Source organism: Chlorocebus sabaeus, chromosome 6, assembly GCF_047675955.1.
Source record: "Chlorocebus sabaeus isolate Y175 chromosome 6, mChlSab1.0.hap1, whole genome shotgun sequence".
Taxonomy (NCBI): Eukaryota; Metazoa; Chordata; class Mammalia; order Primates; family Cercopithecidae; genus Chlorocebus; species Chlorocebus sabaeus.
This window is the reverse complement of record NC_132909.1, coordinates 8,201,655-8,219,084: the sequence shown is the minus strand read 5'-3', so window position 1 is coordinate 8,219,084 and position 17,430 is coordinate 8,201,655. Positions and strand designations below refer to the sequence as shown.

Sequence of the window (17,430 nt, the reverse complement as noted above, 5' to 3'; positions counted from 1 at the left end):
TTTTTCTCCACACTGTCTTCTAAATCCCGTGTATGTTTGCTGTTGACAGCACCTTTCGGTTTGGAACAACCACATTTCAGGGTCTCAGGAGCCACTACTAGCTGGCAACTGCTATATTGGATGGTATAGCACTAGGGTCCCCTTAGCACTGATGAGGAGGTGCTAATCAGAGGGGCTTCCTGGAGGAGGTGACATCTGAAGTGAGGCTTATGGGAGCTTCCATAGAAGTTGGGAGCAGGGACAAGACAGGATTTCTAGAGAGAAGGATGGCACATATACTTGCTTTCTCAGCCATTGATTCATTTGTTGAATGCACACCTCACCCTGCTGGAGACTACGCCCTGAAGAATGTGGGTCAGAGCAGATCTCTGCCCCTTAGATAACTAGACATTTATAGAGCACCTGCTGTATGCAGGGCACTGTTCTAGGAGCTCCCTCCTGATGCTTATAGTCTGAAGTGGGAGGAAGTTCGACAGTGGAGAGAAATAAAATTGCGGCATGGTGAAATGTCCCAGAGAGAACTTTTTGAAAAATAACTCTTTAAGCAGAATAATAAAGAATTGACTTTAAGGAAGTGAAACAGAATGGCCTTTCAGAGGTGGCAGGAGCCAAGACCCAAATGACGGGAAGATGACGGGAGGGGTGACCCCGGGAAGAGGGCACAGCTTGTGTGAAGGTCCCTGAGGCAGGAGGACGTGCGTGTTCCCAGAGCAGAATGGAGGCCAGGGGGCCTGGACGGACCACAGGAGTCTGAGGGGTGACACTGGCAGGGTGGCTGTGACGGGCAGAGGGCTTGGTGGGCCATGGTGGGGAGCACCCCCAGCTGGCATCCCGGAGCCCAGGATATGGAAACACAAGGGAGGAGCCCAGGATATGGAAACACATCCCAGAGGGGAGGCTGCTTCACCGAGCCCAGCGAGCGAGCATGGGGTCTGGATGAACCGGTCCCTTGGAGGGGCTCAGGACATGTTCTGCAGGTCACGTTAAGAGGAGGAGGCAGCCAGGCACAGTGGCTTATACCTGTAATCCCAGCATTTTGGGAGGCTGAGGTTGGAGGATCGCTGGATCCCAGGAGTTTGAGGTTACAGTGAGCTATGATTGCACCACTGCACTGCAGCCTGAGCGACAGACTAAGACCCTGTCTCAAAAATAAATAAATAAAAAGGATGAGGCAGTAGCCTGATTGGCATGAGGATGTCCAGGTTCTGTTTGGAGGAGCAGAGTGAGCAGTGGAATCTGTCAAGGAAGGAATGAAGTCTGGGGTGAGTGGAACAGGGACAGGAGAACCAGAGAGGGTGGCCGAGAGCATCCAGTCAGATTGTGCTCCAAAGCAGGTGCTGTAGGGCATTGAGGAACATGGAGGAAGCAGAGACCTGGCCTGTAGGATCAGGGAAGGCTTTCTGTACTTACTCCATTAGCAGGTCCTGTCAGAGGTGTAGGAATGTCCCAGACAAATTGGGGAGAGGTTGGTAGCCAGGGGACAGGAGGCAGTGGGGACAGGCCATGCGAGAGAGGACGAATCCATGGCTGTGGGGACAAAGGGGGTGAGAACAGCACCCAAGGGTCTGACCTGGTGACTAGGTGGACAGCGGGACCTTCATGGGATTGAGAACTGGGAGAGGAGGCAGTGAGCTCAGTGGTAGGGGTGAGCACCCTGGGGCCAGCCGAGCTCTTCATTCATTCATTCATTCATTCATTCATCACATGTCCGTCGTGTATGGGGAGTGGGGATAGGAGCTCTCAGGGAGCATGTCCAGGGCCCTGAGGAGCCCCACAGATCAGGGGCCACAGTGGGAGGAGGAAGGAGAGAGGAAGTCAGGGACAGCCCAAGGGTGTGTGCTCTGTGCTGTGGGGTTCAGCAAGCGGTGGTTCTTCCCTCTTTGAAGCTCCCAGCCAGAGATGGGGTCCTGGCCTGTCCTGAGCCCCAGTGCCTGGGGGCAGAGAAGATCTGCCCTTCCTGCTGGGTGGGGCCGCGCCTGGGAAAGAGAGGGCAGCAGGCTGACTCCCCAGACCCCTCACCGCCCACCCTCTTCCTCCTCTCCCAGGTAAGAGCAAAGAGGCGGAGATTAAGAGAATTAACAAGGAACTGGCCAACATCCGCTCCAAGTTCAAAGGTAGGCTGGGGGCCCAACTTCTGGCTCAGGGCTGGGAGCTGGGGCTCCTGTGACCTATCCTGTGACCTTTCCTCATTTCTGGCTCCCCCTTCCTCCTTCCTTTGCCCTAGGAGACAAAGCCTTGGATGGCTACAGTAAGAAAAAATATGTATGTAAACTGCTTTTCATCTTCCTGCTTGGCCATGACATTGACTTTGGGCACATGGAGGCTGTGAACCTGTTGAGTTCCAATAAATACACAGAGAAGCAAATAGTGAGTCTGGAGAGGGGGGTGCCAGGGCCTGGACTCCTAGGTCTGAGGGAGGAGGGGCTGGGGGTCTGGACTCCTGGGTCTGAGGGAGGAGGGGCTGGGGGTCTGGACCCCTGGCTCTGAGGGAGGAGGGGCTGGGGGTCTGGACTCCTGGGTCTGAGGGAGGAGGGGCTGGGGGTCTGGATTCCTGGGTCTGAGGGAGGAGGAACTGGGGGTCTGGACTCCTGGGTCTGAGGGAGGAGGGGCTGGGGGTCTGGGCTCCTGGGTCTGAGGGAGGAGGGGCTGGGGGTCTGGGCTCCTGGGTCTGAGGGAGGAGGGGCTGGGGGTCTGGGCTCCTGGGTCTGAGGGAGGAGGGGCCTGGGGGTCTGGACTCCTGGGTCTGAGGGAGGAGGGGCCTGGGGGTCTGGACTCCTGGGTCTGAGGGAGGAGGGGCTGGGGGCCTGGACTTGTGGATCTGAGGGAGGAGGGGCTGGGGGCCTGGACTTCTGGGTCTGAGGGTTGAATCTGGGGCCTGGACTTTGTGGATCTGAGGGAGGAGGGACCTGGGGGCCTGGACTCCTGGGTTTGAGGGTTGAATCTGGAGCCTGGATTCGTGGGTCTGAGGGAGGAGGGGCTGGGGGCCTGGACTTTGTGGATCTGAGGGAGGAGGGGCCTGGAGGCCTGGACTCCTGCGTCTGAGGGTTGGGTCTGGGGCCACTCAGTCACAAGGCTCCTGGCCATCCACGACCTCCCTCCCCACAGGGTTACCTGTTCATTTCTGTGCTGGTGAACTCGAACTCGGAGCTGATCCGCCTCATCAACAACGCCATCAAGAATGACCTGGCCAGCCGCAACCCCACCTTCATGTGCCTGGCCCTGCACTGCATCGCCAATGTGGGCAGCCGGGAGATGGGTGAGGCCTTTGCCGCTGACATCCCCCGCATCCTGGTGGCCGGGTAAGGCAGTGGGGACCCGTTGGCAGTGGGGAGCTTGGGGGTGATGAGTCCCAGCCAAGTGCGAGGCTCGGAGAGGCTGTGTCGCCTGCCCAAAGCCTCCCAGCCGGCATGTGAGCTAACGCTGGGCTGGGGACGCAGTGGTGCCAGCGGCAGCCCCATACTTGTGTCTTCCTGTGATACAAAGCTGACTTGACGGTGTGAGGCTGCTTCCCCACAGAGCCAGTGGGGTGCCTCTGAACTGCAGAACTGTAACACCTGTGATAAGAGGGATAACTGTACGCCATGGGTGACGGCCCTCCAGAACTTCCTCATCTCCATTCATTCACCAAACATTTGCTGAGCACATACCATGTGCCAGGCACTGTGCTGATTGCTGGGGATGTTGTCCTGACCAGAGGCGGACATGGTCATTGCCCTCCCGTGTTCATGGTCTGGAGCAGGAGACAAATGGTGATGGAAGAATCGCAGGATGAAGTGTAGAATTTGCCAGGTGTGATGGCTCATGTCATCCGTGCATTTGGGGAGGCTGAGGCAGGTAGATTGCTTGAGTCTAGGAGTTCAAGACCAGCCTGGCAACATGACAAAATCCCAATCTCTACTAAAAATTCCAAAAATTGCCAGGGCATGGTGGCGTGCACCTATAGTCCCAGCTACTCGGGAGGCTGAGGTGGGAGAATCACCTGAGCCCGGGAGGTCGAGGCTGTGAGTTGTCATGGCGCCAGTGTACTCCAGCTTGGTGTGCACACAGATGGGACTTCTATTTCTGGCAGTATGGTCAACTAGGTACCCGACTCATGTTCTCCCTGAAACCTAACTGTCAATATTGGATAAGAGAGGAAAGACAATATTATTTAATGGATTCATGAGGTAGCCAGAAAATGAGGAGCACACAGGCCACAAGCAAAGAGAAACCAAGCCCCCGAGCAGATGAGCTGTGTGCTGGAGCCAGCGTTTGCTTAGAAGGCATTTGCTGACCTGGGTGAACCCGAGTATCGGTTTTGGGGCCCTGCAGCCTCTGGGAACAGAAGACAAAGCTTGTCCGAGAAGTTCTTGAAGGCTATACTTCAAAGTGAGAGTGACCTAGAAATAAACCCCCTTGGGGACTATAAGGAAAATTACCTGTCTGAAATTTTGGCATGGAACAGCCCTCAGACTGGTTTTCAGCCTGACTTTACCCTATCTGGGTAGTCCAAAAACCCCTAAGTCAACCTTTAGTTTAAAGTGATGGAAACTGGAGGTTTCCTAGTGCTTCACAGAAGCAAACATGATACTTTTCTGAGGAAACCCATTTTCACCACAAGCTTCAGTGATATCCACAGATAAAGCTCCAAGTGACATGAGTAGCTAACAGCCAAAAATCTCTAAACACACACAAGACACCATGAGGGAGAATCAGCAGACAGCAGAAATAAAACAAGACTGGGTGTGGTGGCTCACACCTGTAATCACAGCACTTTGGGAGGCCAAGGTGGGCAGATCACCTGAGGTCAGGAGTTCGAGACCAGCCTGGCCAACATGGCGAAACCACATCTCTAGTAAAAACACAAAAATTAGCCAGGTGTGGTGGCGCACGCCTGTAATCCCAGCTACTCAGGGGACTGAGGCAGGAGAATCACTTGAACTTGGGAGGTGGAGGTTGCAATGAGCTGAGATCGTGCCACTGCACTGCAGCCTGGGTGACAGAGCAAGACTCTGTCTCAAAAAAAAAAAAAAAAAGAAAACAGAAAATAACTTTGGAATTGGAACTATACAGCATGTAAAATAAGTATATTTCATACGTTTCAATAAATAAGAGAAGCATTTTAAAATATGAGTAAAGTTGAAGCAGATTTGAAAATATAATTGAAATAGTCAAACATTGCCAGGCATAGTAGTGACTCACACCTATAATCCAGGCACTTTGGGAGGCTGAGGCGGGAGGATCACTTGAGGCCAGAAGTTCAAGATCAGCAACATAGTGAGACCCTATTGCCACAAAACCTAAAATATTAGCCAGGTGGGGTGCCGTGTGCCTGGGTAGTCTATCCGGGAGGCTGAGGTAGGAGGATTGCTTGAGCCTGGGAGGATGAGGCTGCAGTGAGCTGTGATCCCATCACGGCACTCTAACCTGGGCGACAGAGCAAGACCCTGTCTAAAAAAAAAAAAAAAACAAATATTTAAAAAATTAAAAATTAGGTGTCCAATTTAGTTAGCAGAGTAGACACAGCCAAAACCAGAATTAGTGACCAGGCAGTAGAATTGAAGAAAGACATCAAAATGCATCCCAAAGAAACAAAGCAATGGGGATTTTAGGAAAGAGACTGAGACTCACAGAAGACAGAGAACATCTAACAGAATGCCGTTTAGAGTTGTAGGGAGAAATTGTGACAGAGGCAGTGTTCGAAGAGAGATAATGGTTGAAACTATTCCAGAACGAATGAAAGAGGATGATCCCCAGATTCAAATAGCCCAGGAAATCATAAGCAGAAGTACAGACTGTAAGGGGTGACTGTGGGGCAGCAAGACCAGCCAGGAATCCATCACCAGGTCCAGGTCAGAGCTCGTGGTGGCTTCGACCAGGGCTGTGGCGGTCATGTGGTTATGAGAAGGGCGTGTTTCGGGAGTAGAGTCGATGGATTATATGTACTGTGCTAGGATGAGGTGGGGACATTTAGTAGGTGAGTGAATGGTGGCAGACCTTGCAGCAGTGTGACGAAGGCTACAGGAAAATGGGTCAGAGAGGGCAGAACCTGAGTGTGGTTTGGTCATTCTGAATTTGAGATGTGTATTAGACATCTGAGTAGGACTCTGCGGAAGAAGCTGCATTGCAGGGAGTCAGAGCGGGAGGGAGAGATATCTGAGAGAGATCAGCACCGTCCAATAAAAATATAATGCAAAATACAGGCGGGGCACGATGGCTCACACCTGTAATCCCAGCAACTGGGGAGGCTGAGGCAGGCAGATCATTTGAGGTCAGGAGTTCGAGAACAGCTTGCCCAACATGGTGAAACCCCATCTCTATTAAAAATACAAAAATTAAGTGTGGTGGTGAGCGCCTGCAATCCCAGCTACTCAGGAGGCTTAGACAGGAGAATTGCTTGAACCCAGGAGGCGGAGCTTTCTGTGAGTGGAGATCACGCCACTGCACTCCAGCCTGGGTGACAGAGTGAGACTCCATCTCAAAAAAATAAATAAATAAGCAGAGTGCAGTGGTGCACACCTGTAGTCCCAGCTGCTCAGGAGGCTGAGTCAGGAGAATCACTTAAACCCAGGGGGCAGAGGTTGCAGTAAGCCAAGATTGCACCACTGCACTCAAGCCTGGGTGACAGAGTGAGACTCCATCTCAATCGAAAAAAAAAAAAAAAAAGCAAAATACAAAAATGTGTGCCTGTAATCCCAGCTACTTGAGTGACTGAGATGGGCGGATTGCTTGGGCTCAAGAGGCCCAGGGTACAGTGAGGAGGCCTGGGCTGCAGTGAGCTGTGATCGTGCCTGGGTGACAGTGAGACCCTGTCTAAAAATAAAAAAAGCATATATATATAAAATGCAAGCCACATAGGTGTTTTTCTCTTTTCTAGCGTATAATAGTTCAGTTTAACCTGATCCACCCAAAATGTTATCACTTTGACACTGAATCAGCATAAAAATTATTCATGAGCTATTTGATTTGACATCCATGTTTGGTGCTAAGTCTTTGGAATGCGGCGTTTCGGGGTGTCTCAGTTTGGATTTGCAGCAGTCCCAGTGCTCAGTAGCCACACGTGGCTGGGGGCTATTGTATCTGACAGCATGGGGATCGATGGCAGTTATAGAAGTTAAGCTCCGTCCCGGTGAAGCCCTTGAGGGCAGATGTTAACCGGGAATCCACAAAAGCTGGGCCCTTGAGTGGTCCCAGTGCAGCCCAGTGTGTTAACGCTCTGCTGGCAGGGGGAATGGGAGGCGGGATGGGGTGTGGGAGGAAAATCAGGATCAGGCCATGACTCAGAATGCTGAGGACTTTGATGGAGGAGGGAGTGGCCAGTCGCGAATGCTGCCAGCAGTTTCTGTTTTTTTTTTGAGATGCAGTCTTGCTCTGTTGCCAGGCTGGAGTGCAATGGCACGATCTCAGCTCACTGCAAGCTCTGCCTCCTGGGTTCAAGCGATTCCCTTGCCTCAGCCTCCCGAGTAGCTGCATTACAGGCATGCACCACCGCGTCCGGCTAATTTTTTTGTATTTTAGTAGAGACAGGGTTTCACCACGTTGGCAAGGATGGTCTCAAACTCCTAACCTCATGATCTGCCCGCCTCCACCTCCCAAAGTGCTGGGATTACAGGCGTGAGCCACTGCGCCCAGCCTGCTGCCAGCAGTTTCTTTAGGACAAGGACAGGCAGTCAGCATCAGCTTGGGGGAGACAGGTTACAAGCCACCCTGAAGAGGGAGGGACTGGGCACTTTGAGGACGGAGAGGGAGGCCGGTGTGGCCAACATGTGTGGGTGCAGGTGACACTGTCCCTGGAGTGGATGCTGAGGGGTGGTGCCCTGCCAGGGTCAAGGGGCCAGGGTGGGGCTATCTGACTCTAGGCTGCCCCCTCCACACTGGAAACTTGGCCTTGACAGTGACTGGGGCGCAGAGGAACTTTATTTTGTAGGTAGACTTTTTTTTTTACTTTTTATTTTTTTTGGAGACGGTCTTGCCCTGTTGTCCAGGTTGGAGTGTGGTGGCACAGTCTTGGCTTACTGCAACCTCCGACTCCTGGGCTCAAGCAGTCCTCCCACCTCAGCCCCCCAAGTAGCTGTGATTACAGGCGTGCACCACCACGCCTGGCTAATTTTTGTATTTTTTTTTTTTGTAGAGACAGGGTTTTGCTATGTTGCCCAGGCTGGTCTTGAACTCCTGAGCTCAAGCAATCTTCCTGCCTCAGCCTGCCAAAGTGTTGGAATTACAAGTGTGAGCCACCACTCCCAGCTAGGCTTTTTTTTTTTTTTTTTTTTTTTTCCCCCAAGACAGAGTCTCTGTCTGTCACCCAGGCTGGAGTGCAGTGGTGCAATCTTGGCTCACTGCAACCTCTTCCTCCCGAGTTCGAGCAATTCTCTTGTCTCAGCCTCCTGAGTAGCTGAGATTACAGGTGTGCGCCACCACGCCTGGCTAATTTTTGGGGTTTTTTTGTTTGTTTTTTGTTTTTCATTTTTTAGTAGAGACAAGGTTTCACCATGTTGGCCAGACTGGTCTCAAACCCCTGACCTCTATTGATCCGCCTGCCTCAGCCTCCCAAAGTGCTAGGATTACAGGCATGAGCCACCGTGCCCAGCCATTTTAACAATTTGAAGGTGCTCAGTTCAGTGGTTTCTCGTATATTCATTATGCTGTGCAACCACCACTACCACCTAATTGCAGAACATTCATGGCTCCAAAAAAAAGACCCCGTACCCATTAGCGGTCCCTCCCCATTCCCTCTTCCCCCCAGCCCCCAGCTGCCACCAGTCTGCTTTCTGTCACGGATTTGCCTAATGTGGACATTTCGTAGAAATAGAACCGCACAGTGGCCTTCTGTGTCTGGCTTCTTCCACTCAACAAGATGTTTTTCAGGTTCATCCACATTGTGGTGCATATCCATGATTTGCCGGAGATAGAGTATTGCTCTGCTGCCCAGGCTGGAGTGCAGTGGCATGATCATAGCTCACTGCAGCCCTGACCTCCCAGGCTCAGGTGATCCTCCCACGTCAGCCACTCCAGTAGCCTGGACTGCAGACACAAGCCACCATGCCTGGCTAATTTTTGAACTCTTTATAGAAACGAGGTCTCACTATATTACCCAGGCTGGTCTTGAACTCCTGAGCTCAAGTGAACCTCCATGGCCTCGGCTTCTCAAAGTGCTGGGATTACAGGCGTGAGCCACTATGCCTGATTTGGTGGTTTTATTTTTTATGCCTGGGTATGCAGCTTGATATTGTGTAGTTTAACCTTTTCCTAAGTAGCACCACAACCCTTATTCCACTTAAGCAAGTTGATAAATAGCTCTTATTCCTTTGTGTGGTCTCCTTATCTGTAAATAGAGATGATAGAATCCGCGTCCTTAGAGGGCTGTGGTGGAGAGTGAGCGAGCTGTGTGGAAGTGCTTAGAGCAGAGCTTGGCCAGGAGTCAGGACTTGGAAGATGCGCTGTGGCTCAGGAGATGCGCACCATCGCAGCGATGGGAAAGTGGCCTGGAGTGAGGGCTCGGGAGATGCGCTGTGGCTCGGGAGACGCGCACCGTGGCAGCGATGGGAGAGTGGCCAGGAATCAGGGCTGGGGAGATGCGCACCGTTGCAGCGATGGGAGAGTGGCCAGGAATCAGGGCTGGGGAGATGCGCACCGTTGCAGCGATGGGAGAGTGACCAGGAATCAGGGCTGGGGAGATGCCTGCCATGACTGAGATGGGAAAAGTGCTGTCATAAATGGAGCATCATCTGTGGACAGGCTTCTTGCTGGTTTCTGGTTCTAACTTGATGATCACTGGGCTGTGAACGTTCCTGTAGGGTGGGCGTCTAGGGGCAGCACTATTGGTCTTGGTCTACCTCACACACAGCGGTGGCCTTTCTGGACAGAGGGAGCCCAGAGCCTCTCCAGAGGGCCTGTCCCTGTGTCCGCCCCCAGCTGCAGCACACGAGGGTTCCCAGCACTTTGGGAGGCTGTGGCAACAGGTGTCGGCTGGGCAGGTATCTGCCTGGCTGATGGCAGGAGCCGGCTGCTGGGTGGCTGCACATCCAGTGAGACATGTTGCCCCAGGCCTTTGACTCGTGCAGGTCTGCCCTGAGGACTTCTCCCCGTGTCCTTTGCCGTCCGTTGGGTGTTTTCTGGGAAAGCCTTTACAGATAGGCCATGACTGGGCCAGTCTTGACAGCTCTCGGCGCCTCCTCTTACTCAAGGCTGTGGCCGTGCACCACAGTCTCATTTCTTTTTTTTTTTCTTTTTTCTTTTCTTTTCTTTTCTTTTCTTTTTTTTTTTTTGAGACAGAGTCTTGCTCTGTTGCCCAGGCTGGAGTGCAGTGGTGCAATCTCGACTCACTGCAACCTCAAGCGATTCTCTTGCCCCAGCCTCCCGAGTAGCTGGGATTACAGGCACATGCCACCACACCCTGCTAATTTTTGTATTTTTAGGAGAGACGGGGTTTCACCATGTTGGCCAGGCTGGTCTCAAACTTCTGATCTCAGGTGATCCACCACCTCAGTGTCCCAAAAGTGCTTGGATTATAGGCATGAGCCACCGCACCTGGCCGTCTTTCTTTCTTTTTTTTTTTTTTTGTGGAGATAGGGTTTCACCATGTTGGCCAGGCCAGTCTCAAACGCCTAGCCTCAAGTGATCCACCTGCCTCAGCCTCCCAAAGTGTTGGGATTATAGGCATAAGCCACCATGCCTGGCCCACAGTCGTATTTCTTTGTCCCCAAAGTTGACAAGGCTCTTCATTTTCCTGACGGGGAAACAGCCCATTAGAGAGGGTCAGTGGCTTACCCCAAACTGCACCCCACAGTCACAGCCTCAGGCAGGCGTGTCTGACCCCAGAAGGTGCTCCCTTGGGATCCTCTTCTAGAACAACGTCATGCTCCATGCTCTTCGCTGTGCTGGGAGCTGGGTTACGGTTGGGGCCTGGAGTCAGCCCTCTGAGATGGGCTGTCCGCTGGCTGCCAGGTTCTGTGCCAGACAAGTACAAGTGCCTACACTGCTTTCCTGTGGCTGCTGTGATAAATTACCACAAGCACAGCAGTGTCAAACACCAGTTCTGGACGTCGGAAGTCCAACATCCATCTCATGGCCAGGGCTGGTCCCTTCCCGGGGCCCTAGAGGAGAGGCCATGTCCTTGCCTTCTCCAGCTCCTAGAGGCCACCTGCTTTCCTTGGCTCGTGGCCCCTTCCCCCATCCCCAAAGGCAGCGGCGTGGCATCTTCTCTCCTGCCTGACCTCTGTTCCATCCTCATATCATCTCTCTCTGACTCTGAACTGTATCTTTCCCTTATAAGGACCCTGTGATGACATCGGGTCCACCTGGATCACCCAAGATCCTCTCTCCATCTCATGATCCTTAACTTCATCATATCTGCAAAGTACCCTCACCCTTTTTTTTTGTTTGGAGACGGGGTCTTGCTCTGCCACCTACCCAGGCTGCAGCCTTCACCTCCCAGGCTCAAGCGATCCTCCCACCTCAGCCTGCCAAATAGCTGGGTCTCCAGGCATGCGCCACCACACTTGGCTAATGCTCGTATTTCTAGTAGAGATGAGGGTCTCACCATGTTGCCCAGGCTGGTCTCGAACTCCTGGGCTCAAGTGATCCTCCCGCCTCAGCCTCCCAAAGTGCTAGGATTTCAGGCGTGAGCCACCCTAACCCTCAGAACCTGTGAATATGTTCCCTTGGATTCAAAAGGGCCTTGCAAAGTCTATTCCCTCACAACAGCCAGAGGGACACTTTAAACACCTATCAAAAACACACCCATTTCCTCAGTTTGCTGTGGAGAGAAGATAAACGAGTGAATCCATCCGGAGACCTGTGGGAGTGCTGGACAGGCCGAAGGGGTCTGGGGGTAGCTGTTCCTGCTGTCACGTTAATGTCACGCTGATTCTCTGCTCACCACCCACAGCGGCTTCCATCCCCCAATCGGTAAAAAACCAAGTCCTCACTGCAGCCCACAAGGCTCTGCAGGGTCTGACCCTATGTTCCCTCCCTGTCCTATCTGCAGCCTCTTGCCCCATGGCTCAGGCCGCAGCCTGCAGGCCTCCGCAGCCCCCAGGCCTCCTCACTGCTCCTCCTATGCGCAGGCTCCACCTTCCTGATGGTCCTGGCACAGGCTGTCCCCTCTGCCTGGGACGTTCTGTTGCAGAGGATTTTCAGTCTTTCCTCATTAAGTTACTCTGTTTTGTTTATTTTAAATGTTTTTATTTATTATTTATTTAGAGACAGATCTAACTCTGTTGCCCAAGCTAGAGGGAGTGCAGTGGCACACTCGTGGCGCACTGCAGCCTCGACCTCCCAGGCTCAAGCAGTCCTCCCACCTCACCCTCCCAAGTAGCTAGGATTACAAGCCTGCGCCACCACAGCCGGCTAATTTTTGTATTTTTGAAGAGACTGGGTCTCACTGTTGTCCAGGCTGGTCTTGAACTTATGGCCTCAAGTGATCCTCCCACCTCGGCCTCCCAAAGTGCTGGGATTACAGGCATGAGCCACCATGCCCAGCCCTGACAGTATTTGATGTATGTGTTTTCGTGGTGCTGTCTGACACATAAGGACAAGTGTTTGGACCACTTTGTTCGCCACTCTATCCACGGCGCCCACAGCACTGCCTGGTACCCCATGGGCACCCAGTAGGTGCTTGGTGAATGAATGAAGGTGCAGAGCCAGGCCTGACGTGTTCCTGAGCCCTGCCAGGGACCCCATGAAGTTACTGAGATGCAGTCATTTTGCAGATGAAGACACTGAGTTCTGGTGGGCCATGAGGGCGGCGCCAGATTGGATCCTGCGGTAGCCTGGCTCTCTGTCCCTCTCGCTGGCCTCGCACGCCCTTCCTGGGAGGAACAGGAGACGAGGGGAGGTGTGCAGGGCTGGGGTCACTGACTCTGCTTCCCCTGCCCCACATGGTGTCCCCACAGGGACAGCATGGACAGCGTAAAGCAGAGTGCGGCCCTGTGCCTCCTGCGACTCTACAAGGCCTCGCCTGACCTGGTGCCCATGGGCGAGTGGACGGCACGCGTGGTGCACCTGCTCAATGACCAGCACATGGTGAGCCCTTTGCCCTCACGCCTCCTGGATGCCCGGGGTTCCACCTCAGCCCCGACCCCCCTGGACACCTGGTGCTCCCCCCTCGGCCCTGAACCCCTGGATGCCCGGGACTCCCCACTCTGCCCTGATCTCCCTGGATGCCCAGGGCTACCCCCTCGGCCCAGACCCCATGGATGCCTGGGGCTCCCCGCTTGGCCCTGACGTTCACCAGGCACCAGAAACCATGATCCAGTGTCCCTGGTACTCATTACCTGCCCAAGTGTCCAGAAACCCTCCCATCCCCATCTCTGACACTCACCTGGCTGGCTAGAGATCCTGTCCAGTGACCCCCCACACCCCTTACCAACCACCCAGCCCCTTAGAAAATCCCACTCTCTGTTTCTGATACCCAGAGATCCCCCCAACAGCGCCCGTCACCTGCCCACCAGCACAGAAACCTCGACCCCTGTCCCACTCACCATAGTCTCAACTCTCTAGAGTCCCACCCCTTCACTGCTCCTTACCCAGCTGCCTGCGGTTCTGCCAGGGATACCCCACACACCCAGGTCAGTGCTGGTCATGGTGCCCGAGGCCCCGTGGCCTCCTCACCCCACCCCTGAAGCACGCACAGTGACACAGGTGCACACCCCTAAACCCCATCCTCCCAACTGCACACACAGCCCGACCTTGCCCCGCTCCTGAGCCTCTGCTCTCAGGTGCCCGCCTCCCCCAGGGCCTGACTTGTCTCTCCTCTGCCCCTGCAGGGCGTGGTCACGGCTGCTGTCAGCCTCATCACCTGTCTCTGCAAGAAGAACCCAGACGACTTCAAGACGTGCATCTCCCTGGCTGTGTCGCGCCTCAGCCGGGTGGGTGTGGCCTAGATGATGGCTGCAGAAGGTGGCCTTGGCATCCCTGTGCCCTCTGACACCCCCCAGGTCCCCACTCTCCCTGAGAGGCAGCCCAGCCCAAGGTTTACAACCTCACGCTCTGAGCTGGATTCATCCTGGCTCGGCCTCTTCCTGGCTGGGTGGCCCCGGACAAGTGACTTCACCTCCCTGGCCTCAGCTGCCCCCTGTGTTCAGTGGGGTTAATACCAGTGCCCGCCTGGAGGCACAGAGCGCTGTGGATAAAGTGCTCAGAACAGGGCCTCGCAGGCCGAGCACCCTGGGAGCCAGAGCTGCCCCCTGCCCTCCTCCCTCTCCCGCTCCTCTCTCTGTCTCCCGCCTTCCCTCTTCTGACTTTGCCTCCCGCCTCTGTCTTTCCTGTGCAGCCTCACTCCTGCCTGGCGTCCCTCTCCCACCTTTGCTCCTGTCCTGCCCAGGAACATCCCCTGAGGCCTCATGCATGCCAGGCTCCATGTGGGGTGACACCAGGGACACAGATGAGTCAGAAACCAAGCTCTGCACTTAAGGAGCTCCCTGTCCTGCTTGCAGGGAGGTGACTCAGTCACCGATTGTCAGAAAAGGGGTGACTTGCGCTATAATGGAGGTAGGACAGGGCACCCATAGGAGGCACTTAACCCAGGCTGGGAGTCCACAAAGGCTTCCTGGGGGCGGTGAAGGATTCCCTGAACTGAGACTTGGAGCACACATGCATGTCTCCTGGGCAGGTAGAGAGAGGCCTGGATTCACAGGCAAAGAGAACACACCAGCTCACGCATCTACTCATTATTTCTTTCTCAGGGTTTTGTTTTTGTTTTTTGTTTTGTTGTTGTTTTTTTAAGAGACAGGGTCTCACTGTCACCCAGGCTGGAGTGCAGTAGTACAACCATGGTTCATTGCAGCCTCTGGCTCCTAGACTCAAGCGATCTCTCGCCTCAGCCTCTCGAGTAGCTGGGAGTGCAGGTGGCTAATTTTTTTTTTTTTTTCTTTTTTTTTGAGATGGAGTCTCACTCTGTTGCCCAGCCTGGACTGCAGTGGCGCTTTCTTGGCTCACTGCAAGCTCCGCCTCCTGGGTTCACGCCATTCTCCTGCCTCAGCCTCCCGAGTAGCTGGGACTACAGGCGCCTGCCACCGCGCCCGGCTAATTTTTTTTGTATTTTCAATAGAGATGGGGTTTCCCCGTGTTAGCCAGGATGGTCTCGATCTCCTGACCTCATGATCTGCCCACCTTGGCCTCCCAAAGTGCTGGGATTACAGGTGTGAGCCACTGCACCCGGCCACTAATTTTTGTATTTTTTGTAGAGATCGGTCTTGCTTTGTTGTCCACACTGGTCTCAAACTCCTGGCTTCAAGTGATCCTCCCGCCTCAGCCTCCCAAAGTGCTGGGATTACAGGTGTGAGCCATGGTGCTTAGCCTCAGTCACTGTTTCATGCATTCATCACACGTCCGAATGCTGCAGTGTGCCAGGATGACAGTGAGGCAGGAACACAGACCAGCACAGAGGTGGGCCAGAGCTTCCTGGAGAAGGGCTTTGCAAGGTTGAATAGGAGTTTGCAATGAGGAAAAAATGTCACATGATCTTTCCTTTTTTTTTTTTTTGAGATGGAGTTTCGCTCTTATTGCCCAGGCTGGAGTACAATGGCACGATCTTGGCTCACTGCAACCTCCGCTTCCCGCAATTCTCCTGCCTCAGACTCCCAAGTAGCTGGGATTACAGGCATGCACCACCACGCTGGCTAATTTTGTATTTTTAGTAGAGACGGGGTTTCACCATGTTGTTCAGGCTGGTCTCAAACTCCTGACCTCAGGTGATCTGCCCACCTTGGCCTCCCAAAGTGCTGGGATTACAGATGTGAGCCACTGCGCCCAGCCATGATCTTTCAGTCTTTCACTAATTCCCTGCCTCTTCCCTGAACCTCTTCCTATCTGACCTTGTATTAGGCCTAGGGACCCAGAAAAGGGTCAGACCCAATCCCTGCCCTTGAGTAGCTTTGAGCCTTGTAGGGGGACTACAGGAAACAGCCTCCGGGAGCCGGCATGCTGTGTGCTCTGATGGAGGAAACCTGGGGCAGGGGAGGCTCAGAGCCTCCCATGTGAGGAGGGGGCCCTGGGACTGTCACACAGAAGGGAACCAGCAGAGACCTTTCCTGCCCACCGCGCACCAGCATTACTTGGAAAGATCAACCAGCCAGGCTTAGTCCTAGTTTTGCCCCCATCCTGTGTGCCTGACCCTTCCTCGCTCACTTCCCAGAGCCTCAGATTCCTGCTTCATAAAACCATCACATTGGCTGGGCATGGTGGCTCATGCCTGTAACCCTAGGACACTGGGGGCCTGAGGTGGGAGGATTGCTTGAGGCCATGAGATCTGAACCCGCCTGGGCAACATGGTGAGACCCTGTCTCTACAAAAAAACCCACTAACAAAACTGTTAACACTGACAGCACTGCCCTTGGAAGGCAGCATTTGCTCCACCCTGGCATGTGAGCCCACGTGCCCCTCCCACCCCAGCCCCCAACCTATTCCTTGCTCTTCCCCCGCAGATTGTCTCCTCAGCCTCCACCGACCTCCAGGACTACACCTACTACTTCGTCCCAGCGCCCTGGCTCTCGGTGAAGCTCCTGCGGCTGCTGCAGTGCTACCCGCCTCCAGGTAACGAACACCGTGCACTCCCCAACCCGGGGTGGCCTGCTGCTGGCATCTGGGGGCCTCCAGCTTCACAGCGTGTCAGGTGGGACTGGAGGGTCTGGGTCAGGATTTCTCTGAAGCTGGGGTGGTTCCTCTGTCCCCTGTTACGTGGCTGCAGTGGGGGTGGCAAGCGGGCAGCGCGAGGCCCAGTGCCTACCCTGTGTGGCATCATCGACCAGCCTCATTGCTGAGGTCCCTGCCACCCGGGCTCTCGTTCCAGCCCTGTCACTAGGGGCTGTTACTGCGCCTGTTTTATAGATGAGGAATCTGAGACTGGGAGAGGGAGCTCCTGGCCCAGGGTCACCCACCCGGTCAGTGGGTGATTCCAGGCTCTGCTGTCTGAATTACCATAGCCCTGTTAGGGGTTTTCACATCTGGTGGGAACCTTCCCTTAGCGCTCACGGTCCCAATAGCCAGTGTGTATGAAACTCCTGTAGTGAGCCAGGCACTGTGCAGGGGGGCGCCTGCACCTGCCGAACAGAGCTGGCAAGGACGAACAGCCAGTGTGATATGCACACAGGGAAACTGAGGCTTGAAGGTGAGACATCACCGTTCTAGGCATTGAGTAAGCGAAAGTCAGCCCCCAGACTCTCTGCTATAAACCCTCCCTCTGCCACGGAGCTCCCCTGGGCTTCTGTCCCCTTGGCTGACTGACTTCATGGAGCAGTTTCTTGGGACCCTGTGCTGAGGGGCCTGCCACACAGTAGGTGCTAATGCACCAGTTCCCTCCATTCAGCCAGCATGCCCAGCACCTGCCAGGGGCCAGGGCCAATGTATGCCACCGAATCTCTGGGTGTACATGCCTGTGTTCATGCCTGCGTGTGTGTGCGTGTTCATCTGTGTGTGTCGATACCTGTCCGTGTGCATGCACGTCTGCATGCA

General features: G+C 54.3%; 1 protein-coding gene across 1 annotated transcript in view; it reads left to right on the top strand.

The window, feature by feature from the left end:
• AP2A1 (adaptor related protein complex 2 subunit alpha 1) overlaps positions 1-17,430 on the top strand; it is a 40,129-nt gene that overhangs the window by 12,471 nt on the left and 10,228 nt on the right. Inside the window, exons 2-7 of the mRNA XM_073016170.1 lie at positions 2,046-2,114; positions 2,225-2,367; positions 3,106-3,299; positions 12,873-13,002; positions 13,746-13,847; positions 16,404-16,512. Coding sequence (XP_072872271.1) covers positions 2,046-2,114; positions 2,225-2,367; positions 3,106-3,299; positions 12,873-13,002; positions 13,746-13,847; positions 16,404-16,512 — 747 coding nt within the window. The remainder of the gene's footprint in view (positions 1-2,045; positions 2,115-2,224; positions 2,368-3,105; positions 3,300-12,872; positions 13,003-13,745; positions 13,848-16,403; positions 16,513-17,430) is intronic.